At 44.6% G+C, this 26,621-nt stretch overlaps 1 protein-coding gene across 1 annotated transcript in view; it reads right to left on the minus strand.

Moving 5' to 3' along the window:
• MGARP (mitochondria localized glutamic acid rich protein) overlaps positions 1–26,621 on the minus strand; it is a 418,917-nt gene that overhangs the window by 281,604 nt on the left and 110,692 nt on the right. Inside the window, exon 3 of the mRNA XM_078676785.1 lies at positions 5,701–5,788. Coding sequence (XP_078532911.1) covers positions 5,701–5,788 — 88 coding nt within the window. The remainder of the gene's footprint in view (positions 1–5,700; positions 5,789–26,621) is intronic.

A 26,621-nucleotide genomic window follows, 5' to 3' on the forward strand; every position in this document is an offset into this window, starting at 1 on the left:
GAGCATGGGACTCCCAGATACTAGAAGCAGGAGTGTAAGGGTGAAGGGGCGGAAGGGAGAGCGTGCCAGGCTACAATTCAAAGATAGCCAGGGGGAGACATTTTAAGTGACTGTACTGTTAAAATGGCACAACAGGTTTGTTATGTTCTTGTTTCAACGCGATAAAATGGATGCTGGATTTCTGGAACTTTCATTCTACAAATGTTCATATGATAAAGCTCCGACATGCTCATTTATGTACAACTTTTGACACAATAAAATATGTTTAAAAAAAAAACAGCATGGGACTTAGTGCAGACCACTTAGGGACTCCTTTGTCAACAGCTTTGTTGCAAGATACATAGGATTCCAGTTGAACCAGAATTGTCCGTCCCTTCATGTAGTTCCTCAACCAGTTGAGGGCTTTTCCTACGACCCAGATCTCAGATAGCCTTTGTATTAAGATTGTATGAGAGATGGTGTCAAATGTAGCCGATAACCCTGATAGGACCAGCATGCTGCCTGTCCCTTTTCTAGTATAAGTCTAATGTTGTCTAATACTTTTACAACAGCAGTTTTGGTGCTCTGTCCTGCCCGAAAGCCTGACTGGGAGGGGGTCGAATAATTGACTGCTTTCTAAATAGGCATAGAGTTGTTTGTTGAACAGTAATTCCGTTGCTTTCCCAAAATAGGGAAGCAAGGAGATTGGTCAGACGTTGCATGGTTCGTAATGGTCTGCCGTTGGCTTTTTAAGTATAGGTTTGACCCTTGCTGATTTCCATTTTGTTGGAAAAGTCTCCGGGTTTAAAGACATATTTAGGAGGTCAGTGAGGCCTATAAGGGGATAGGATGGACAAGATATATGGTGGAACTAGGTCTTCTGGTGATCCTGATCTAATCTTATTTAATGCTGTGCTGACCTCTTCCTGGGTTAGTGTGGTGAACTCATCTAGTTGTGCTGGGCATATGATTTCCTTATGGTCATCATCTAAATTTACTTCTACTATCTTTCTTTTGGGAAAAATGTTACATATTTTACCAATAGTTTCCTCAAAAAAGATGACAGTTTCTCTACATCGTCTTGTGAGGCTAGAATGGTAGTCTGACAAGATGTAGGCGTATGTAAATTCTTTTAGAATTGTATATAATTATTTGAGAATTGGCTGCATTTTCAATTCTACTTATAATATGCACTTTCCTGGCTTTTCTTATGTTATTTAGATATTGTCTGTACTTTATTTTGCAGACTTGTCCATCCTCTATGGTTTTTGTTACTCTCCATTTGCGTTCGGCTTTCCTACTTGCTTTTTCTTTTTTTAGGGAGACTGTGCACCAAGGGGAGGTTTTAATTTTGTGATTGACAATGCCTCTGTTTTTTGTTACTGTTCCTATGTTATCTAAGGCTAATATGATAGATTCCTCAAAAGTGTCTAATGCTTTGTCAATGTCCTGTTGGTCAGAGAGTATAGGTGGCTCTAGTGTGAGGAGAAGGAGACTTGGTTTACTTCTCTCCAGGATCTGATTGATTTCTGACTCGATAAGGTGCCTTCGCAGGTTGGAGTTGCTTGTAGGTGGACTGTGATCTGACCAGATCAGAGGGAAGGGCGGGTTCCCCCAGATATTGACATTATTGGTGAACAGGAGATCTAAGGTGTGTCCTGCTGTGTGCGTGGCTCCTATCACCATCTGAACCAGCCCTACGGTGTGAAGATTAGAAATTAACTGCCTGATATGCCGGTCTAAATAGAGTTCTGCATGATAGTTCAAATGTTCTATGCATAGAAAGTTTTCTGTGGCCAAAATGTGTGGGGCAATAAGTTCTGTGAATTTATTGCTAAAATTTGTCTTGGGTCCTGGGGCTCTAAAGACAAGGGGCCCACTCCAGGATCCCTTGCCTAATTTATCTATTCTGAAAATACACAGCTTGATCCAGTCAGTTGTGAATAGTTCTACTGTGCTGATCTTTAGTCTTTCGCCATATGCTATGGCGAGCTCCCCCCCCCCCCCACTTTTTTTTTTTCATCTCTGTCTAGTCTTATTAATCTATGTTCTGGTGGAAACGCAGATATCACATCAGGAATGGCTGTGGATTGTAACCATGTCTAAGTTATGAGACAGGTGTCGGGTTTTTCGGCATCTAATAGACTCCATTACCCTAATGCATGTTTCAGAATGGATTGTGCATTAAAATAAAGCCCACTATTTCTTTGTTCTGTTCCCATTTCTTAGTTCCATCTGTACTAATTGCTGATGGCCATTTGGAAAGAGTAAACTTACATTGGCTGCAGTTAAATGGTAGCTCACTGTTTGGGGGGAGATTAAGTGAATTTTCGGTGTTGCACGTAACTTTTAATTTGTTTTGCTCTTTTATTAATTTGAGTTCCCTACTTGAATAGCAGTGTAGTGCCATTGTTTAAGAGCTGCTCAGTGATTTTTAGGTCACCGTTGTAGGAGAATGGATGAAAAAAACATAATGCACAGGGGTTCTGGTGGCTGGCGGTAGCCAGGCAGGGACAGGGGCAGACAGGCGTGCCTCTGGTGCACCTCTGGCACACCGCTGTGTGCCCTTTCCTGCTCTAAATAGGCAGGTCTAGTGGGAATGAATGGGTGGGAGGGCGGCCACAAGAGCACTAACCTCCCCGCCTGGCAGTATTCACTTCCTGTCATGTGAACAAACGTCCCTCCACTCAAACGGCACCAGCACCCGCGGAACGGGGACTAATGGGTGGGACTAATGGGATGTGAGGACCACTGAATTCTGTACAAAGGTAAGTACAATATTAAGACAGTTTCACAACTATTAAAACTAATAAGTTATTGAAGATTGACTTTGAACTATTCTAAATTAATATTGTGCAGCGCTTCTTTCTAGCTTTTTAAAAGAGCAGGTTTTTTTTTTACTTTCCCGGTAGTTCTGATCTCCATTCACCCCTACTGAGGGAGCTAGTGATATATGGGAGGAGATGAGAAGTTATATATTTTACTCTTAATGAAGGGGTGGGTCTGTTACCAGGGTTTCAGGTGCCTTCAAGGTAAGTAATTAGAGGCAGGTTTATTGCCCTAGTGGCGTAGCACTACCATCAGAATACATTAGAAATTCAGTAATTAGAGCAAGATACCCGAGACCTGAAAAAGGAAAGGGCTACTTCTCCTAGACCGCAAGTAACAAGTAAATGGATAGCGACTAGAGGCCAGCTTCGACTTCACTACACAGTTAGGGTGGAAAGGGCCCTTGTGCATCCAAAAAGTGCCTGTGTGCTGAGGCTGTAAGGTAGGAACTCAGTTTGCTAGACTGTTTCAGGGCAAGCGAGAAAGGGAAAATCTCCAAGTCCTTTTTAATTCGGAAATGACGCAACTGTTAACTGCGGACGCTAGCCTCTGTACTAAGGAAACATGCTCACTGACATATCAACTGGAATACAATGACAAGGAGGAAAGAGTTTGAAAAAACGAAGCGGTCAGGCTGACCATCAAATCTTTGAAACCCAACAAGGAACCGGGGTCAGATATCTATGCTGCACAATTTTACAAAACATTTGCCTCCAGGTTGTTGTCCAAACTCATGTCCTTGTTCAATCTAAGTTAGGTTAAGATCCGAAATGCTGCACCTCATACTGACCAAGTGCTCGCTTAAACATTGACACAAAGCTATACACCAAGATCTTAGCCACTTTTGGGGAGGGGGAAGAGGGGTGGGGGGGTAGCTAGATTGCACAGCCGCAGGATGGCTGCACTTTGTTGAGGGTCTGCTGGTTATAGATCATAATCCGGCATTTATCTGTCCCTTTAGGAGGCATCGAGCGGAAATCTAGAGGTCTATAGCACCCTTGCTTAGTGCTGTAACCAACGACTGTATTTCCGGTTCCAGAAAATGCCACGTGGTGCGGAAATTCAACATTACAAGGCAAACCCGTGAGTGGGCCTGCTGATATCGCTGTGGCTGCTGGGAGCCGTGACTGGAGAGCAAAGAGTTAACTGCTGATACTGTCTGTCGGAGTGCGGTCCCTTTCCCGTTGAGACTGGTGAGTGCCCCCTCATGGATATTTGGGGGAGGGGGGGAGAAGGGGGGGGGGGGGGGGGAACGTCTCTAATTCTCAGACAGAAGGTGGCCCTGAACAGTGTGGCCTGTAGGCTCCGGCCTCTGGCGTGCTGCTGGTGAGCTGCTGCCGAGCACTGCCCCACTGTGCTGGGGTTGGGGTTGCGGCTGCTGCTGCGGCTGGCGATGCCGACTCCCGTCTGGGGGAGTGGTACTTGCGGAAGGAGGTGCTGCTAGCATTACGGAGCTACACTGGGGCCTGCGAACTGACAGATAAGGGGAACTGCTCTGAGACTGCTGCATTCACTGTCGCAGTAAGGCCCAGAAGCTGGGGTTGCGTCATTCTGAGAGCTGGCGGCATCTTATTTATTTATTTATTGAAAGTTTTGTATAGCGCCAACATGACCCGAGTGGGTATCAGAGCGCTTTACATTAGAGTTATGGAAGATATAGGTAGATAGTTGTGGTAGAAAAGTAGAGATATATACATCAGGTACAAAATGACATATTAGAAGGCGACATTGAGGCCATAGCAATGCCAGGTAGCAGATTAATCGGATATACAAGATAGGAGACACAAGGAGAAAAGCTTCGAGTTCAGCGCAGTGCTTATCAGTGGAGCCTTCACTTCCCTTTTGAAGGCAAGTATTGAGGGAATCAGTCTTGTATCCATAGGTAGGGAGCTCTAGATTCTCAGGGCAATACCAGAGAATGTACGATTGATTGTAGGTTTTCATTTTTTTTGGCTTGAGCAGCAAGGTACTGGAGCGCCTTGAGGAACGGGAGCCACCCGATAGTTGGAGCTTATTTGCCAGGTATAGAGGAATGTTGAAGTGTAGTGCTCTATGGGTCATACATGCAATTTTTAATTGACTCCTTGACTTAAACTGGAGCCAGGTGAGAGATTCCAGGTCCAGAGAAATGTGGTTGGTTTTCTCTGAACCAGTGATGAGTCTAGTCAAAAGCGTTCAGTGATGCACTGAGGGGGGTTAATCTGAGTCTCGGTAGCCCGCAGAGTGTGGCACTGCCGTATTCTAGTCTTGGGATGACTAGCACTTGCACCGCAGATTTGACGTCATCTTGGGGAAGGTAGGGTTTATTTTCTTAGGATGCTCAGTTGGACGTTAGCTCCTTACTTTGTTCATATTTGTAAGCTCTCAATACCTCGCTCTTTGTTTTCCTGTGACCCTTCTGTTAAATATGCTGTATGAAACATACTCGCACGACCATTTCTTGAAAAATATTGCAATCGTCATTTCATATTGGTAATAATTTTTAACCCTAGTAGGTGGATATTGTAGAAATGCAATGCAGTCTCTTTCCAACTTTGATAGTAAAACAAAAAAGTAAAGCGTGCGGCCCTGAACGCGAAAGTCATCGCGATCGTGGTGAAAGCGAAAGTGATTGCGATGACGTGCTCTGTGCCAAGTACGCGAGGGATGCGCGTGCGCAGCAGTAATTGAAGAGGCGGAGCGAGGAGCGCGTGCGGTTGTGCACGTAACCGTAAGCTGGTGGCCGGCAAAAGCCTGTGGGTAGCATGCGCTGCTCTAGGCTTGACCTAAAAATGACACTTCATTTTTAGAACAACTTTTTTTAACCATTAGACCTGAAAATAAACTAACGATGACACTAATATTTTTATCCAACAAATATAGACAACATGCACATTAAAATTCCTTACTTACATTTTGAAATCGCGGTTTTTGCTTTGTTTTCAAGTTGAGCAGCACGTTCATGAAAACGAGTTTTATCACTTGTAAGAGTTCTGTACAGCTGAAACACAAGGAATTAGCCAGTGAGCAGCTAGAATACAAACAGCAATGCTGTAAGGATTATGACAAAACCCAACACAACCAGAAACAGAGTTTAAGAGAAAAGTTAAGAGCAACAAAAGACCGGCATTGTCAAGTGGTGGATGACATTTTGAACAAATTAAATACTTAATTGTTAGAATGATAACATCCGGATAAGAACTCTCAAAATAAGTGGTCAGAAAGGCTCATGCAAATTTAGCAATGTGGTTAATTAACGACGCTGTATACAAACCAAGCAAAGCAAACTAGAGACTGTCTTCGTGACTCTGCTCCTGCCGAAGCACTAATTTTGCACTTGCAGTTTTGGTGAACTATAGAACGAAGGCAGAGAGGCTTCGCGGCCGACTTCAGCGAGGCACTTGGCTGTCTCATACTCTTGTGCAGCTCACTAGGCTATTATCAAGAGGGCCTCCATGCTTCCACTCATATCCCCTTTAAAGGTTTGCACGTTGATGCAGAGCATCCGCGACGAGTCAGCCCTCAAGCACATTACAGACTGCCCAGCAGGCAGTGGCGGCCCTCAACATTTTGAAAATGTTGAGCACCGATCCTGGGATGGCAATCCACCTAGCGAGTAGGCATGGGAAACCTTTTCAAAGGAGGTTGGCATCTATAGTTATTTAGGCTGTGGATGGGCTTACAGCTACTTCTCCACAGGTAGAAACCCAAATTATTGAGACAAAGCAGCAAGATTGGCAGGGTGCGGACATTGAATATTACTTAAGAGAGACTAGTATCAAATCTTGCATACACTCACATATACATTCCTTTCAGCGAGGTAAACACTTGCTCCACAGATCTGTCTGGACCTTCCACGTCACTCATGCTTAACGATACATGTTCTGTCCGTGATTAAAGCTTGTGCGCACTGGCGGCCCTCAACATTTTGAACAGGTGCAGCACTGAGGCTCGGACTGCACACAGCCTGAAGCATTCATATTCAAAACCTTTTTAAAGAGGTTCACTGCTGTGTGCCTGTCTAGAGAATAGTAATTTACACAAGGCTGTTCCAAATAACAATAACCTACTAGGTTACTGCAATGTTCTAATATGTGAAAAAACAAAGAATCAATTAACACAGGCCTCAAAGTAACATTAGTAGGATTTTCAGGGTGTTGACGTGGATTATCATCTATGTGAGAATGTTGGCAGAACTCTCATATTCACTCACTCATCCAATTATAAGTTTCTTTCAGTAATTTAAGCACCTGTTTTAGACATCTGTAGCCTATGTCACTCATGCCTTAACCATTCATGTTCTGTGAGTGATGAAAGCTTGCACAACTCTGGCATGCTGAATGTGTTCTGAGGAAATGAAGGCCTGCACTTATTGCCTTCTGCCAGAGAAGGAAGCTTTCTCTACTATTTCAATGCCGTTCCTATTCTGTGAGGAACTAAAGCTTGCACTGCGGTTTCCAGATTATTACCTGCTGTAATGCAGGTACTACCAGGGCTGTACCTGTACCCTGAAGGAGGGATGATTGCACTGTTTCTGCCCGAGGTGCAGCTGTTGTATGAAGAGCGGTGTTTCCATTGCGGTTACTCCATCTTATAAAAACAAAACAAAAGATAATTTGAATGGCCTCGCATTACATTCCCAGGCTATTCAGGAGCTTTAATTGCACCCAGGGTAAAACTAGTTGCCTGGATGTCCAGTATAAGTCTTGTGGCGGCGGTCTGATTTCTTTTGGGGCTTTTGGGTGGTGCTGCCGTAGATGCGTTGCCGTAGTAGAGTTTTGCTGTGCATGGGTGACCGTTCTTCTGGACTAGGTGGGGAACCACTTAAAAAGCTTTCGAAGTAGGCAGACCGTGTGGAAGCGGGAGGATGAGACTGCGTTGATTTAGCGGTTCATTGAGAGCTAGGAGTCAAGGATGATACAGAGGTTACGTGCGTGCTCGGTGGGTGTGGGATGGCTCTGAGCACTGCGGGCCACCAAGAGTTGTCCTAGGCAGAGGGGGTGGTGTCCAGGATGAGGGGTTCGGTTTTGTCGGAGTGAGTTTGAGGCGGCTGTCCTTCATCAAGGTGGTGACTGCCGTCATCCCGTTGTGGAAGTTGTTCTTTGCAGCTGTAGGTCCGTCGGTGAGGGAGAGTATCATCTGGGTAGTGTCGGCATAGGAGACAATGTTTAGTCCGTGGTTTCAGACAATGGCTGCCAACAGGGCCATATAGATGTTGATGAGGGTGGGGCTCAGGGAGGAGCCTTGAGGGATTCCACAGCTGAACTCTGTAGGTTCTGAGGAGAACAGTGGGAGCATGACTGTGGGTTCGGCCGGTGAGGAAGGATAGAATTCTCTCTACGGCTTTGCCGCTGATGCCCGCTCATGGAGTCTTGCGTAGAGGGTGTGGAGGTTCTCTAGTCATGACAGGTAGATACATAGATGTTGATGGTTAGCAGCATGCAGTTGATTATATACACAACACAAGCAGGAGATTAAGTGGGAAGTTGTTTTCACCCCTAGAGTTTCATTTAGCACATGAATGGCATGAGGTGGTCTTTTAAAGTTTAACCCTTTTTTCAAAATATTGGTTCTGCTTGAACATCAAAAAAGGCATATGATGTATGAAAATGTGACGTTTTAAATGATGTATCTGATTATCAACTATACCCCAAATACAGACCAACCAAAATTCCTAGCAAAACTTTCACCCAAGCTCCTTAGATGATCTCATCTACCTTGGTTCTTAGGAGGAGATTTCATTGGGACAGGTCATACCCCTGTTGCTCTGCACGCAGAGGACATGCAATACTGAACCCCTGGCACAACAGATCTCCCACTGGTCCCTAGTAAATGGAGGGCTATTCACCCTGTAGTAAGAGTACTTTTTTTCTTCTGCCCACCTCAGGACCTCCACGTCTGCCTTGACAGTTTTCTCTGTCCAATGGCCTTACAGCTACTGGTACTCAATTTTGAGTACATCTGCAACACGGTCTCAGAACACAATCCCAGCTTTTTGCAGTTCACTTTGTGAACGCCCAAAATCTGGTACTACAAATGAGAGCAAACAGCCACAGTCATGGAGACAGTTTATTGTGAGTTCTGACAGAAATGTGAAGCCAGGTGCTTCGAACAAGCTCTGCTGGATTCAACCAGTTCACATTATTTACAAACGTTTGCAAAACAGTTCAAGCTGTGGCATTTCCCATTATTCATACATAGCGAGTCAGAAAGCGCAGTCAGCACCCAGATGGTTGGCGCCAACTCATTCACATAAGCCTGTGGTTAAAAAGGCTTTACTTCCCTTGACAGGTGCAGATGGCTCATACTAGGAGTAGCACAAAGATAGAAACAGTTATTTGCATGCACACAGTTTTTCCCGTCTTGGAAAGGGGAGCTTTAGGCAAGATTTATTATATAAAGGGCAAGGCAAAAATAAAAAGGCTGCGAGTTTTACACAATGGTTGAACAACTGTTTACAGTGGTGTCCCATTCTATCCGCTTTCTCAACTTATGGTGGACCTGTCTTACCAGCCCTCACTTGGAAACTGCAACCTTCTGCTGTGGAAGACTGTCTTCCAAGAGCAAACTGTTATGGTCAGGGCTTGGGTGCTGATTTGTCCACTATCCCCAAAAAGAGTAGACGGTCAAATGCAGAATGAATGGGGATGGGAAATTACCTTTTTCACATGCTTTTCTCCTCGTCAACGGGACTCTACACAACAACGAACTGTGTGGTGGCTAAGCACAGGAAGGAGGAGTGTCAGCTAGCTGCAAGGTTAGCGGTGCAGTTGTTTCACTTCCTGTACCTGCCAATGACCCTGCAGGTCAGGTTGAACATCTGGGACAATAAGTATTTTGATTCAGGTCACGCACCCAACGCTGCTTCTTCTCCACAAGTAGACCTGAAAGCTGCATTTTCGTATTCAGAGCTCCCACTCTTCATGGTCCTGTGCTTAATCGGCAGCAGTATCGAGCCCAGCCTGCCATCTAGATTTCTACATCTACGCCAGTGCTCCCGAGTGAGGCATTCTCCTCTCATGAGTTTCTGTATGTGATACTGCTGGACTCCTTATTTGAATTTACACGCAATCGAACGTGTGCCTATTCAAAACTGTACCCAAGACGTGCTTGGAGCGCTTGCTATGTGTAACAAACTCTTTCTTTTCTGGAAGGCAGCATTGGAGCGTGTCTATACCCCTCGCAGTAATTACCAAGCGCTTGTCACTGCAGCTTTGGTTTCCTTCTTTTGACATGCAGTGGAAGCATGTTAGTTATTACAAACTACTGCTGTCTCATGCTTGGAGCACATTCCTTTGGCAGAACACGCATGGAGCGCATTCTGGCAAACTCAACATACGTTTCAAAGCGTGTCTTTTAGGTGGTCTTGTTTTTTTTTCTCCATTTGGGCACCTTAAAGCATTATCCAAGCTTAATGCTTCAGAGCGATTAACTTTGTTTGTTATCAGCACCGGACGCACAAAACTAGACAATGGAAATCCTACACAACAAATATCACTGTTTATTTCTTTTTGCACAAGTACGCAACCAAACAAAACGGAAGGCTTAGTGAATACCAACTGAGTCTTTTGTTGAATCTTGGACAACGTGGCTACATGTCTTGACAAGGTTAATATCATTCTATTCTCTATCTCTTTTCCTGCTGCGATCGGCCGATCGGGATTGTGTTATGTATAATATGTTATAGAACCCTTATCAATGATTATATACATTACAGGGTCCTTGTCCTGGATAGTCCGAAGACCTAGGGTACAGTTCCTTCAGCCTGCACATAAACCTTCCTTCATGCACTCCACTCTCCTTTCTCAGGAAGTTATATGGTACTATGGTGGGTGGGGGCACATGGGATATCACATGCTTCTCTGTTACTGAGCCTGCCGCCTTACATTTCAAGGTACCAAAAAGTGTTACCCAAGGAAAATAGTCGTACCAAACTATTAGGATCTCCTTCCTCGTATCCCAGCCTTCCTTCTTGTCCTGTTACAACATGTATACAAGCAGGAGGAAAGGAACGGAGTAGCCAGGTTCAGATCATCTCTGCAAAGTCACACCACGGGCAGAAGGTAAGGACCGTGGTGGTTGCACACAAATTTGAGAGGCCTTGACGCACTACTTTATAGAAAACAGAGGTGAAGCCTCTACTTGCCTCACTGAGCGGGACAAGTTTAAGCCAGAGTTAAGAGAGCAATGCATACAGTCAGTACTCTGGGCCCGTAAGAAAATAAATGAGGAATTAGAAAAACTCAAACAATCACTTAGAGACCTGGAGTGGATTGCACACATTGATAACATGTCCAAAGCTACGCTTCTAGCTGCTAAGGAAGGTCACACAGCTGATCAAATAGTTATGATGCACAGATTACAAAGTACATATTATGGCCAAAACACACTCTGGGTAAGGTAAGTGTTGTAAGGTTACTTGCCTGGCTGAACTAGAATACATATCAACAAGAAGAGAGGTAGGGAGGGAGCAACACTCTTATTCCCCACTTGACAATGTAAACAACAATGAAAGAGTGTTATTTTTTGAAAAAGTGTTATCTTTTTGAAAACACAAGGGTATTTGAGCACATAGAAGAACAACACCTATTTGGTGTGTCTAGAAAGCCCTCACTCACCGACCTGGTCGGTGACATGCTTCATCATTGGGCCCCACTGGGAGTGACCGAATGTCACCCCAGTGTGCTTCAACGCCAGATTTACTGCGGAGCGGGTAATGTGAAGATGTGGGAGCTAAATGATAAACTACGTGAATAGAAAAAGTGTAAAAGTGGTGAATTTAAAAATGTCTTTATTGTATCAAAAACTGTTTTAATGGCTGATCAAAAAGACATATTATAAATGTGTTAGAGAACTAGGCCAACTAAGTTGAATGGTCTGTTTCCAATACTCTTATGTGATTGGTCAACATGTTTCTGCCAATGTCGGTGTAATTAACCTGGCATTCGTCAGGACCTATGGTGAATTAAACCCCGGCGGTATGGACACGCTAAGGCCCACCCTACCAAGAGAGCCGGTTTGAGGGAACGTGCAGGTTGACACACGGGTGCCTGGCGTCACGGGCTGTGTGCCAAATACGCCATCACCCCCCTCCCGAGGTCTATGGGGTGATATTCTCTCACCTCCCAAGTGCATTTTAATTTTTGGAGTTTCTCTAATCCAGAGACACTAAGGGGCACCGACCATCATAAATCAATTTATACGTGTGGTCGCCCTTTCCATTTGCACTTTTTTTCAGACAATCTTTTAACTTTCACGTCCCTTGGTAGGGTGGGCCTTAATTAACTAACATTAACATTACAAATTAACAATTTTTGATACAATAAAGACATTTTTAAATTCACCACTTTTACACTTTTTCTATTCACGTAGTTTATCATTTAGCTCCCACATCTTCACATAACCCGCTCCGCAGTAAATCTGGCGTTGAAGCATACTGAACTAGAATACAGTCAAAACCTTCATCTCTACTATTCCACTTTCTATTCTCATTTATTTTGCATGCTCTATAGCCCGGAGGTTCATCTCTCAGACCTAAGCTGCTGAGTTTTTAGAAGAGTTAAACTTACATGAGACACGTGGCAACTATAAATCAATTGCTGGAGGACCCGATAAAAATAAATCTGGATATTTGGTGACCTGCAAATCCCCTGGCACGTACCACCCTCAGATTGAGTTTTACAGCACTTATTTGGATCTCCTAGTTCTGAGAGGAACAGAGCTGTACAACTTGCTGGTGAACAAAGGAATGTTAACACTCTCCATGGCCTCCTAGTCTCCCTGCTTAAGGCGGGAGCCGACCCCTTGGATGCTACCTATAATCCCAATTAAATCACCCTGAGCGTGACCTCTAACATCTTAGCCTCCCATGTAAATTGCCACCTTGCATGTGACTAATTACCAATCGAGACAATTAACAACACAAAGAATACAGGTCCTATAAACCACTTTGTCACTCCTATTAGGGCACAAGTGCTAAAAAAATAAGTGGGGGAGTAACCTAGTTGATCAGTATGCAAGTGACATCACGGCGCGAGACATCACAGGAAGTGGCATCATAAAAAGTGACATCAGATCTAAAGCACTCATATATATGTTTAACAGGTCTATCATGAGTACATTAGAGCACATTTTCAGTATACAGGGAATCCCTTCTGATTTAGGTAGAAGATTCACACTTTTGTAAGCTACACATAAAACAACGTTGCCTTTTGTCAGCGTAAACTTCCTCTACCCATAGTGTTTTACAAAAAAAAAAATAGTGATATTTAAACTATTACAAAGCCTCCTCAGGGGTAGTAAGCACTATATAAATGCTATTTATTTTGTGTAAATGCTGGGAAAGATCAACACATGTGACATTCTTACAGTGCATGCATATCTCCTAAACAGAGCCTGAACAAAGTGAAAAGCTGCCTCTCTTAAGTATGTGTGCAGTGCTACCAAAGTGTGAGCCTTTGTTTCCCCATCTGCTGCATTTGCATCAGGTGTGAAGCTCCTGACTGCCACCAGCCAGGAGACTCGGAAAAAAAAAAAGGAGGCCCTCAAATTCGGCCTTTGTTATCGGCCCAGCAGGAGTCTGAACTAAGAAAACAGACAACGTGCAGGCTCTGCCGAGTGTGTCCCGGTGTTTGCAAATTACATCGGGACGATTTCAACAAATTTTTCAGTGCAGCCCCAATTCTTAGCAGGGTGGACAGGGTCCACCCGGTGAAAAAAGTGGGTGGACGCCGTCCACCCGCGTGTACCCCCGACTCGTGCCCTGCCCGCATATACTTGAAATTTACACATTTAAGTCCACAAGGACACCATGCTTTCACAAAATTCCGTTTGACATGTCAATGATAAAATAGTGATAAACATGAGGAAAATGATGGATGATTTTTTCTTTTCTCTCTCTTCAAGATTCCTCAGGGTTAACTGGTTGAAATCTTGCCTGCTTCTGCCCAGTAGGTGGGGGTCGGACCGGGAGGTGGCGACGGGGTTAGAGGGTATTACATCGAGACAACGATGCAGTCTGTTTTTTTGTCTCAGGTCGAGGTGGCAACAGCTGTGCCACTTCTAGGGGCTTGACAGTCCAGTAGCATTGTTTAATCAAGTACTCTTCCAGTTAGCAGCTCAGACTGGTGCAGGCGCTTGGGCACACAGTAGACAAGTGTCTAGAGACAGCAGCTTCATTTAGAGTGACGTAATCTGACCTGGCACACCATGGGTACATGCAGTGGGCTAACCTCTCAACTCAGTTCAGACACACTAGCCAGTGTCATAGGCTTGGTAACAGTCAGTTATTTGATGGTGCGGTCTGCTCTGGCACCCTACTGCAAATGCCACAGACCAGCAGGAGGCAGGTTCAGTTGGGCCGAGCCACTTCGGCAGGACGGTGCCACAGATCATCCACTTCAACTTGGGTGATAAGCATTGAACCAGGGACAACGGTCACGCTCTCGAGAGTCTCCTGAGGATGGACCCATAATTCTGGAATCAACTGCTATGTTCATGTTGGCAGTCATCTACTATTGCAGGTTTGGCTTGATCCTTACCTCTTCTCTTAAGCAGGTCACTTCCCGGCATTCCAGGCCAGGGAGACCGTGCTTTTTTCCGATCAGACACTCATTTTTAGGTCGAGCCTAGTGCAGCACGCATGCATTGCTCAAGAAAATCAACCTCTTGGAATCACTCAGGGCTTTTCACACGCTCGTGTGTGTGGTTTTTATTTTTGCATTTTTCCTATTGGGCTTTGCGTGCGAAGACAGCACGCAACTGGGCAAAGGCGGGTGCATGTCCCACCTTTCCCAGGAAATGTATCTGCCCACAGCCTATGACTTGCGGTTACGACCAGCGGCATGCAGTGTGCCATCTGTTATGTGTTAGATGTCACCCGAGCGCGCGCGCACCACTCGCGGCACACTGCGAGCACAGCCAGGATTCTGTCTGGAGCCCACTTTTATGCACTGTTTTTCACGTTAAATTAATGTGGTTGATTTCTATGCGTTTTTTGTACTTGGGCTTTTTATAAGCGTTACTTTACTGCTGATAACCTTTAGATAAGGAGGGTCCATTTCCATACTTTAATTCCAAATACCTAAAAGACGCCCTAAAGCTCTGAGAGAGGGAGGGGTTCCTACCGCCCTCGGCCTACCACTCAGCTGGACAGCTACACTACATGCCGGGGTAGTTGTCCTTTTAACAAAACCTTTTTTGCTTCTTTAATAAACTACTCCAAAATGAAACGAGTCTTAACATTATACGAAGCATCTTTGGCGCATCTTCAGTCACCCCCAGCTATAGTGCCCCAAATGATTCTTCTCGCCACAAAGTTTTAATTGGACGTGCGTTTGTATTTTTGCTTGAACGCCTCGTTTGTTTTCTTGGCTGGCGATTGAGACAGTAATGCATTGTTGATTCTCGGACAAGCCTGGCGCCATTATTTAACGCTTGGTTTAGGCAATTTATATTAGTGCCAGCGCGCCACCCCTGGGGTGCTTGCTTTAGTCGCAGTAAGCATGCAAAGGCTTTAGGGACCAGGAAACGAGGACGTTTTGATCTATAATAATAATAATAATATATATATATATATATATATATATATATATATATATATATATATATATATATATATATATATATATATATATATATATATATATCCATCCAACAATAGCAGGTACTCAAAGTGAGGGAGACCACACAAGGAAAGGTGAGTTCAGGGTTTAATCGTCATCTGCCAGCACATGAAGAAACAGCAGCACTTTTCATAACCAAATTTAAACGCCGGACGCGTTTCGGGAATCATCCTTCCCTCTTCAGCGGCGTGTGTTGGAAATTGCAGCAAGCACTGAATCACGCACCTGGAAATGATACCTGCCCTTGGGCGTGGCCAAAACCAATGTCTTCTGGGTTTCGTAGTGCGTGAAAATGTTCCCGCTTGCTTGTAAAATTACCATGTTTATATCCCAAGTGGGTGGATTGAAAGGCACTCTGCCATCGTGTGCCCTGCTTTGTGTATGACGATCTCTGATGAGTAGGCGTCGTCCTGCAAACTAAGCCAACTCACTTCCTTGTTCCTGTGATTCCAAACACCATCGGCATCCAGACAGGACCTGCTAATCTGCCGGGGGTCTCTCTCGCGACCGAAGCCAGCCGCTAAAATCCAACAATAGCAGGTACTCAAAGTGAGGGAGACCACACAAGGAAAGGTGAGTTCAGGGTTTAATCGTCATCTGCCAGCACATGAAGAAACAGCAGCACTTTTCATAACCAAATTTAAACGCCGGACGCGTTTCGGGAATCATCCTTCCCTCTTCAGCGGCGTGTGTTGGAAATTGCAGCAAGCACTGAATCACGCACCTGGAAATGATACCTGCCCTTGGGCGTGGCCAAAACCAATGTCTTCTGGGTTTCGTAGTGCGTGAAAATGTTCCCGCTTGCTTGTAAAATTACCATGTTTATATCCCAGGTGGGTGGATTGAAAGGCACTCTGCCATCGTGTGCCCTGCTTTGTGTATGACGATCTCTGGTGAGTAGGCGTCGTCCTGCAAACTAAGCCAACTCACTTCCTTGTTCCTGTGATTCCAAACACCATCGGCATCCAGACAGGACCTGCTAATCTGCCGGGGGTCTCTCTCGCGACCGAAGCCAGCCGCTAAAATCCAACAATAGCAGGTACTCAAAGTGAGGGAGACCACACAAGGAAAGGTGAGTTCAGGGTTTAATCGTCATCTGCCAGCACATGAAGAAACAGCAGCACTTTTCATAACCAAATTTAAACGCCGGACGCGTTTCGGGAATCATCCTTCCCTCTTCAGCGGCGTGTGTTGGAAATTGCAGCAAGCACTGAATCACGCACCTGGAAATGATACCTGCCCTTGGGCGTGGCCAAAACCAATGTCTTCTGGGTTTCGTAGTGCGTGAAAATGTTCCCGCTTGCTTGTAAAATTACCATGTTTATATCCCAAGTGGGTGGATTGAAAGGCACTCTGCCATCGTGTGCCCTGCTTTGTGTACGACGATCTCTGGTGAGTAGGCGTCGTCCTGCAAACTAAGCCAACTCACTTCCTTGTTCCTGTGATTCCAAACACCATCGGCATCCAGACAGGACCTGCTAATCTGCCGGGGGTCTCTCTCGCGACCGAAGCCAGCCGCGAAACCCAGAAGACATTGGTTTTGGCCACGCCCAAGGGCAGGTATCATTTCCAGGTGCGTGATTCAGTGCTTGCTGCAATTTCCAACACACGCCGCTGAAGAGGGAAGGATGATTCCCGAAACGCGTCCGGCGTTTAAATTTGGTTATGAAAAGTGCTGCTGTTTCTTCATGTGCTGGCAGATGACGATTAAACCCTGAACTCACCTTTCCTTGTGTGGTCTCCCTCACTTTGAGTACCTGCTATTGTTGGATTTTAGCGGCTGGCTTCGGTCGCGAGAGAGACCCCCGGCAGATTAGCAGGTCCTGTCTGGATGCCGATGGTGTTTGGAATCACAGGAACAAGGAAGTGAGTTGGCTTAGTTTGCAGGACGACGCCTACTCACCAGAGATCGTCATACACAAAGCAGGGCACACGATGGCAGAGTGCCTTTCGATCCAACCACTTGGGATATAAACATGGTAATTTTACAAGCAAGCGGGAACATTTTCACGCACTACGAAACCCAGAAGACATTGGTTTTGGCCACGCCCAAGGGCAGGTATCATTTCCAGGTGCGTGATTCAGTGCTTGCTGCAATTTCCAACACACGCCGCTGAAGAGGGAAGGATGATTCCCGAAACGCGTCCGGCGTTTAAATTTGGTTATGAAAAGTGCTGCTGTTTCTTCATGTGCTGGCAGATGACGATTAAACCCTGAACTCACCTTTCCTTGTGTGGTCTCCCTCACTTTGAGTACCTGCTATTGTTGGAGAGATATATATATATATATATATATATATATATATATATCAAACCATACAGATGCCTGTTGTAGAGAGATCACTCGCCAGGTAAGTTCTTTGCCACAATCATCGTTTATTGGAGGGTGCCACGAGGAAAGAACCCTGCAAACACAAATTCATAGTCCTCACTGCCGACGCGTTTCGTGATAGTACACTTCTTCATGGGCAACGGACTTGAAATGCACAGTTACTTCAATTTTCGGCACCGGACTTGAGGACTTGAGGACTATGAATTTGTGTTTGCAGGGTTCTTTCCTCGTGGCACCCTCCAATAAACGATGATTGTGGCAAAGAACTTACCTGGCGAGTGATCTCTCTACAGCAGGCATCTGTATGGTTTGATGATTATAATGATAACATCCTTTTTTCGAAACTTGAGAAATGTAAAAAAGATCTGGCCCGGTTCTCAATGACTAAAATCTTCCCATACACCAGCGATGATTGGGTGGCCCCAGATTTCAACAACAAAGGGAGACGGTATGGGTCTAATTATTCATCATCGGCTTCAGACCCTGATTCAGACTCTGATAATTCGGGAGTTGGAGCACCACAATTTAAGAGAGGTGGACAACAAAGAGGCCCCAATAGAAGGAGAGGAAACCGGGGGTTCTACCAGAATCAAGCTCAGTGGTGGCCACCAAACCCATGGGGTTTTCAACCTCCATTTGCCCATCCTATGCAAACATTTCCGCCACATCCCCAATTTTATCAAGACCCGTCTTTTTTAGGACAGGGACGAGGCCGCAATTATGGGAGAAGGAGAGGACAACAGCATGTCCAGTGGGAGGCGGATCAAACTTTCCCTCAAACCAGGAGTCGCAGAGCTGCCCAGGCAGCCCAAGCAACACACACAATGACAGGAACCTAGTAGTCAACCTTAGTTCCCGAGAACTTTCAACAGATGAAGAATCTGTATTGGGAAATGGTTTAGGTTTTGTTCCCACAAATAAGGGAGATCCTTTTGAAACACGCTGTGAATTGGAAAGATTCTTCAGGAAAGTGCGACTACATTTCTTTTTCAAGAAGAATAACACAGGGTTTACTGAGAGACAAGAACAATTGACCAACACAGGTCTACGACCTAAGTCCGTCTTCACACCATTGGGACAACAGGTACCTCCAAAGGTAACCACATTTGAACAAGCTGTGACTCATGATGTCATGGCTCTGTTTAACAGTGAGCATCATTATTTTCAAAATTTGATGAATAATGAAAAAACTGCCATGGCCCGCCTATCCACTGATCAGACCATCATCATAAAGCCGGCGGATAAGGGTGGGGCCACTGTCATTCTAGACATGACCTCCTACCGCCAAGAGTGTCTCAGACAATTGAATAATACTGGTTCGTACCAACGTGGATCCTACCCCTCACCTACTCACAGAAATTAAAACCTTAGTGGAAGAAGCGAGTTCGGAAGGGTGGATTACACCTCATGAAGCGAGATTCCTGATAACTGACAAGCCCGTGATGCCTGGCTTTTACTGTTTGCCAAAAATTCATAAACCTACCCGGCCTCCTCCTGGTCGTCCGATCATTTCTGGTATTGGTTCCCTTTTGGAGCCCCTGTCCACCTTCGTGGATTTTTTCTTACGACCCATTGTAAAGGAGATGCCCACCTATCTGCAAGACACGGCTGATGTCTTGAGACTTTTGCCAGATGTAGGGTTCGACACGGAGACTGACCTCTTGGTCAGCTTCGATGTCGAGTCCCTTTATACTTGTATTCCACAGGCGGAAACTCTGGAAGCCATTAGATCTCTGCTGGTCACACGCGATCTACAAAGCATCACACCAGTAAGTTTCATTATGGAGTGTGCCAGGTTGGCCATGATGGAAAATCATTTAAAATTTGAGGATCAGATCTACCTCCAGACCTCTGGCACCTCCATGGGCAGCATTTTTGCCCCCAGCCTCGCGAATCTCTATGTTCATCTGTTTGAGCAGAATTTCGTGCTCAACCACAGCAACCCACACTTCCATCGGGTGTTGCTGTGGAAGCGATATATAGATGATATTTTCGTGGTTTGGCGAGGAACAAGTTCTGAGGCAGAAACATTCCACGATTGGTTGAACCATCAGAATCGATATCTGAAATTCACCATTGAATGCAGCAAACAGGAACTGCCTTTCCTAGACATTCGCATTTTTCCAAAAGATGGCAGGCTGGCATCTGAACTCTATAAGAAGCCTATGTCTAGGAATTCGCTTTTGGCTTACACCAGCCACCATCCGCGAGCCTTACGGGACAATCTCCCTGTAGGCCAATTTCTTAGAGTCCGTAGAAATTGTTCAACAAAACCTTTGTTTGACAAACATGCTCAAATTCTATCGAGACAACTAGAAGACCGGCAATACCCACGAAATCTGGTACGAAGAGCTTGGAAACGTGCCTCTAACAACAACAGAGATGCTCTACTTGAAGTAAGACCTATCAAAGAGCCTCTTGACAGACTAACGTTTGTCAGTACGTTCAGTGTTCTGTCTAATAAAATACAGAAGACGGTGCAGAAACACTGGGGCATTCTCAATACAGCTCAGACTTCCACCTTTATTCTCCTTCAAAAGGGCCCGGAGTATAAAAGACAGTCTGGTCCATACCAGGCCTAAGTTGAAAGTATCTGAACCCCACAACACACTTTGGAACACCCAGCCAGTACGTGGCCATTTTCCATGTGGCTCTTGCAGTGCCTGTCCACAGACATATAAAACAGATCAAGTAGATATAGGCACTGGAAAACCTTGGGTACTCCGTAAACACACAAATTGCAATACAGAAGGGGTGATATACTTGATCACCTGTCCGTGTTCACTTCAGTACATTGGACATACAACAAGAAAAATGAAAGTTCGCATTAGCGAACATAAAAGCACTATTCGGTGCCACAAGCAATCCACTCGCCTTACTAATCATTTTCTAGAGAAGAAACATCGTGTGGAAGACCTGCAGTGGGTGATTTTAGAACATCCCTATATCCCACCCCACATTAGCGACAGATCCAAGTTCCTGTTTGTCAAAGAGCAGAAATGGGTGTTTAAGCTCCGGAGTGATAACATTGGGTTAAATGACTCCATTCCTTGGATTTCAATATAATGAGTAGAATGTTAGGGCTCTACTGTATACATATACCAATGATCCTCTGATATTTACCAAAGAATGTATTACTGATAATGACTACCATCCTTTTTCCAACTCAGGTTGATTATTGTTCGATTGGCATAGTCAGGTCTGATTATATGTGGTCTAAATTGGTCTAAATAGACGATACCAGCTCTTGATAGAGATATATTTAACACATTGTGATTCATTGAGTATTCGACTCCAATTGTGTATATACTGTTATAATGTCTCCAGCGTCTTATTTGCAAGATCCAGCCTCTCCTCTTACTCTAACTTCAAGAAATAAGAGGACTGTCAGGCATAAACATGAATTTAAGCGCAGTGTTCTACTACACGGCTGCGCTAGCGATCAGTGTTCCTTGAACTTTGACGTGGCACGCGTCTGTACGCAATGCGCATGCGCGCCGGAGTAGTGATCATTCCGACGTGGATGCAACAGCGCATTATCTCGCTGGTAACAACGGAGTGTTCTCGCTGCACACGCGCATTCGGTGAACTGATATCTGGTAATTTGCCGAGCTCTTTACTAACTTAATGAGCAGTTAACACTGATTGGTTAGGCTATTTAAAGGAGGTTCCCTGTTCCGGTCGGTACCTCCACTTCCTCTCGGACGCCTGAGAGAGGTACCGACGGACAGGTAAGGCCACCTCTGTACCCCACGAGTAGATTGGTACCTTTAATCTTTAAACTATACTATAGGAAGTCGTCCTGGCTTTGTTTTGTAATTACTTTTGGGTAGATCGCCTTTAGAACGCTAAGCCCTTGGGAGTCTGGCTCATGGTCTTTTTTAACTAAGTTCACAGCAAGAGGTTTAGATATAGGATGCTGTAACTAGTAGTAGGAGGCATCTAATTTTTTCACAAATATTTGCTTTCTTATGCACCTTAGAGCGGGGCCTCTATTCCCGAGCGGTTGCCGGGTGAGGTGAGGTCTGTCTCCTCGCAAAGCGTGGTGAGTATTCACAGTTATCAAAAATGTTCTGTGAATGAGTTAATTTACTCTGTCGAAAAACAAGGCACGATTTACCTTGTTTGTAGTGTGGTTTGTACGGTTGCTTGTGATAACGTGGCTTGAAAATTGGATGCATATTGTCTTGTTTATATACTTACAGGATTGAAATAGAATATTCATCTTACACATGGACATTGGGGACCCAAGTTCATGGTAGATATATGCATTTCTAATTATATTGTAAAAAAATAATTCTTTTTTCTTTATAATTCTCTTCTCACTATTTGCTTTGGTATTTATGCACTTTGCTGCAGTAGCTCATCATCAAGGTCCTGACGAAAGCCTGTCCGAATGTTTAAAAGGCTGAAACATGTTGACCACCTGCACAGCGCCATAGTGTAGTCATAAGTTTCAACTACCTGGCGTGTTTTTAACATTAGCACTCAGACATTTCTTAATAAAAATGTTTTGGTCTGAGTCGTTAATTTTAAGTCTTCCACCACAGCACTGCACACACACCTTCAGCACTACCCTATAAGCTGCAGTTTGGCTAGAGTGTACTTACTTCATCCACTCCCGCACCATCAGCCGATGGTTTGGGCGGTAGAGTCTGGTGTTTGTACAAATATCCCATATGATGATACTCCGCCAACAATGGGTGGTTTGATGGGAATATCTCAGCCTACTGCTAGTCTAACACTGGTTTAAGCCTGTTCTCACAGTTATTTGTACAACCACGCACGATAGACCTTTCATTCTTCATGGTATATAAGACATTTTGTTTCTGAGCAGCCCCTGAAAATTTGGGGGGGTTTCGTCAAGGGGGGGCCGAGAAAAAATGGGGGTCCCAAAACGCGTTTTTCCCATTCATTTTTCCATAGGGTGGTTGGACTCACTTTTAGCTCGAACGGCTGAATGGATTTACATGAAACTTGGCAAAATTGTAGATATGGTTTGCCCGACGTGCCTTTGCTATGTCTCAATATATGTGCTCCAGTGGATTTTGAGAAATTAACGTTTAAAAAAATATATATATCTGTAACAGCGCTCCGGTTAGCGCCCCGGTTCGCGTACCTGGCGCGTAACGGAACTTCGCGAAGCGAAGCGGATTGGCTCTCTGGTGGCTGTCAACATTCTAAACAGTCCGGAGCGGCCGCCATCTTGTCTCTCGGTAGGATCGAGAGACAAGATGTGGTGAAAAACGAAGGGGGAAATGAAGGAAAGGGGGCAAGGTAAACCCCTCCTGACCCCCTAGGATTGATGAGGGCGATAGTAAAGTCCCCCGCGGGGAAAAAATAAAAATAAAAAAAATTGCGATTTTTCGCGGTAGAGGCGCTTCCCGGTACGCGAACCGGGCAGCTAACCGGCAGCGTAACGGGAGTCCGCCATCTTGTGTTTTTGGAGCGTCCGGTTCGCGTACCGGGTAGCGTCCCGGTAAGCGTAACAAGAGAAACAGTAAAAAAAAATTAAGGGAATAGATTTCCAGCAAACTTTGAAAAATTGTAGGGACTGTTTGTTTGATGTGCCTTTGCAAGGCCTCAAGATATGTGCACGTGTGGATTTTGTCTAATTAAGGTAAAAAAATATATATATATCTGTAAGCGTGCTCTGGCGCGCTTACGTTATGGGTTTTGTTTGCGCTGCAGAGCCGATACGTCACGGTTATGCGACGCGTCATGAGGCGTCTCACGTGGCTACGTGATACGTCACGTAATAAAGAATATATTTTACAGATATAGATATTAGCTTTTAAAAAACCAATGAAATTCACAGAAAAAAACCATAGGTTATAGACCATATATAGTTAGGAATTTGCATTTACAAAACCTTGAAAATTCACTGAAAAAACCATAGGTTAGAGACCATATATAGTTAGCTGGACATTTTATTGACATAAAACCAATGAAATTCCATATATAGTTAGTTGCACTAACTATATATCGCGCACCCGCAATCCACTGCTGATGATGTCACATATTACATCATTCATGACATGGTCAGTGACATCACTGATGACATCTCAAATGACATGAGGCTTCTTTTCTACTATGGGGTCTGCTTTGATTGGATATATGCGGCCGTCCCGGTCGCGGAAGAGAAGCCTGTCGCCCCAGCGGATCCAGGGAAGCATAAACCCATGTTTCCATTCACGGAGCGAAGGTGTAAGCGAAGGGTCTTGCAGAGGACTCCAGCTTCCAACCCCAAGCAATGACACGCAAAGCCGAGCAGGCGGCTTCATCGCTAACTTTCATTGACTGGCTGTCACTTAGTGTTGGGATGCAGGCGCGCCCACAGCGGTAAGACAAAAGAGGACTACATCACCCAGAAGGCCTTTGGCCACGCCTACCAGAGCGGGTGATGTTAAATTGAGTGCTCTTCACCAAAGCGCCCGCAGCTGATACTTGCCATTTACGCCACTGAAGAAAGGAATTCATTTCCTGAAACGCGTCTGGCGTTTTAATCTGAAAACGAAGTTTACATGAACAATCCTGCTGGCAGGCTGTTGCTTCAATAAAGAGGGATGATACCATTACCTTCGTGAGGCTTCTTTTCTACTATGGGGTCTGCTTTGGTTGGATATATATATATATATATATATATATATATATATATATATATATATATATATATATATATATATATATATATATATATATATATATATTCATTATTTTTATTTGATGCACCAACTCAGGAAATTGAGTTTCAAGAAATCGAAGCCACCTTTACACTACATCAAAATTCATGTAAAATATAGAAATATGTTATGTTGCCTTCTGACTGTGTATGTGGGAGCATTTTAAAGTATAAGAAAACGATGGTGCAGCTAAACCACCCCCAGAGGAACACAGCTCTGTAGTAAACCTGCATGTTTCTTGTTCGCGGTGTGCGGGACAAGGCATGGACGCATGCTAAACACTGGTGCAGAAGCATCTGAAAAACCCTGGATGGCTTAAGACAGGGCTGCGCAGGGGTCAAGGAGGAAACACTTTCCTTATTTTTGACAACATGAATATACTACACAAGGCAAAATCCCTTAGTAAAGAAAGGGGGCGTGTTTGTGGGCGGAGTAGCTAATCCCATTAGTCCTGTGCAGCCTGAATCTGATTTGTTGACTCGCTTCTCTTTCCTGAAGGGTGTGCTCAGCTTGAGGGTTAGTGGTGTCATAGGTGGGAGTGGACTTAGATTATCCCTAAAAGTAATGGAGTATCTGGTGCCTACGGGCAGAATACATTACGTCGAAATATGTATGTATATGGTTAAGGTTAGGACCCACGTTATCCCAGAGGGTAGTGCTTCATTTGAATTGTTTATGACACATGAGGTGTGCTTGGCTGCCTGGGTAGGGGGTTTCTAACTAGCTGTTGCTTGGGTGGATAGGAGGTTTCTAACTGGTGCATAGATAAAACTCAACCTAGGCAGGGATTTCGGACAATGAATTAAAATTTATTGTGGCGAGTGCACAGAACCTTTGATATAGTGTTCTATATCATCATTTCTAAGCTGCGGTGAAATTGGGCAGTGAGAAACTTTTTTGTGTGTCAGATGCGTTGCACTGTTTTCAGAGGACGGAAGCATGCGTGTGTTGCGGTGGGGGAAGGGACATTTGGGAAGGATTCAAGTTTGCCTCTTAACAGTAACGCCATCAGTAGCACCGACGCACACAGATGGAAGCTAAGAGGAAATGGGGAAGGCGTTCGGAGCGGATGTAGTGTTGCTGAGACAGCGCAGTGGGGTCATGCCAAAGTGTGCTTCTGTGCAAATGCCACTAACACAATATGTATGCACTTGAACTGAACCACATTGCATAAGGAATAGAAGCGATAAGGATTTACAAGAAATTTCTGAGACCAAAGCATGTTGCAGCAGTGACTTGCTTCTGACAAATTGTTTGAACTGAACTGAATATTGATAGATAGGGAAATGCGCAAATATAAACAAGCATTGGCATAGCCAATAGGTCTCGCCTTTGGGACCTTATAAGTGTTTAGTTATCCAGCACAAGATCCTTGGTGCAACATCAACTGTTGCATGGCTAAAGGCTTATAAGGTCCCAAAGGCGAGACCTATTGGCTATGCCAATGATTGTTTACATATCTCACAAAGCAATGTTACATATATGCTGGGGTGTTAGCGCAAGGATCTGGGTCTTGCTTTAAGCAGCAGAACTTTACGTGAGTGGGCCTACAGGCTACCAATCCAGTGACAAAGGTCTGGCCACGATATTCTACCAACACGGTTTTACAGGCTGATAACCATAATAGGGAAGGTAGTCCACTGTCCTTAAATAGGATGCCCTTGGTGCATCCGTCCAAGTCCAGGACCACACTCAAGTCAAGGGACAGGCCTGGCCTTCATGCAGTTGGGTACTTCGGGAAGGGAAAACAACTATCCACCTTGCAAGGGACATTGGTGTCCGAACAGTCATTGTTTTTGTATAGCATAAATGCCATGAACTGGAATATCTGCTGCAGTGGCATTTATCAACGTCTAAATTGACTGGGATCACAGCATTTGAGAATTATATTAGCAGGTTTGTCTGGCTGATGACTGCAAGGAGACAAAATGACTTGTCAGACCTACATAACATGTAATTTGCCATAAAACAAAATACTTCACTGGTAGCTAAATTCATGCACGGCAGGGTAACTGCAAGTAAAACCAATCTACTACTTACTGCATCTCTGACCTCAAAAAATATCAGTCTTTTCATAAAATACTCAGGATTGGTACAGTTAACACACTACTCATCCCTAAAATTCTCAGGACTCAAACGTTTTAAGCAAATAAAAGGTTCGGCAACAATGCTTACAGTTGGGAAAATTCTTACAACA

The sequence above is a fragment of the Lissotriton helveticus genome, chromosome 2_1 (genome assembly GCF_964261635.1).
Source record: "Lissotriton helveticus chromosome 2_1, aLisHel1.1, whole genome shotgun sequence".
Classification (NCBI taxonomy): domain Eukaryota; kingdom Metazoa; phylum Chordata; class Amphibia; order Caudata; family Salamandridae; genus Lissotriton; species Lissotriton helveticus.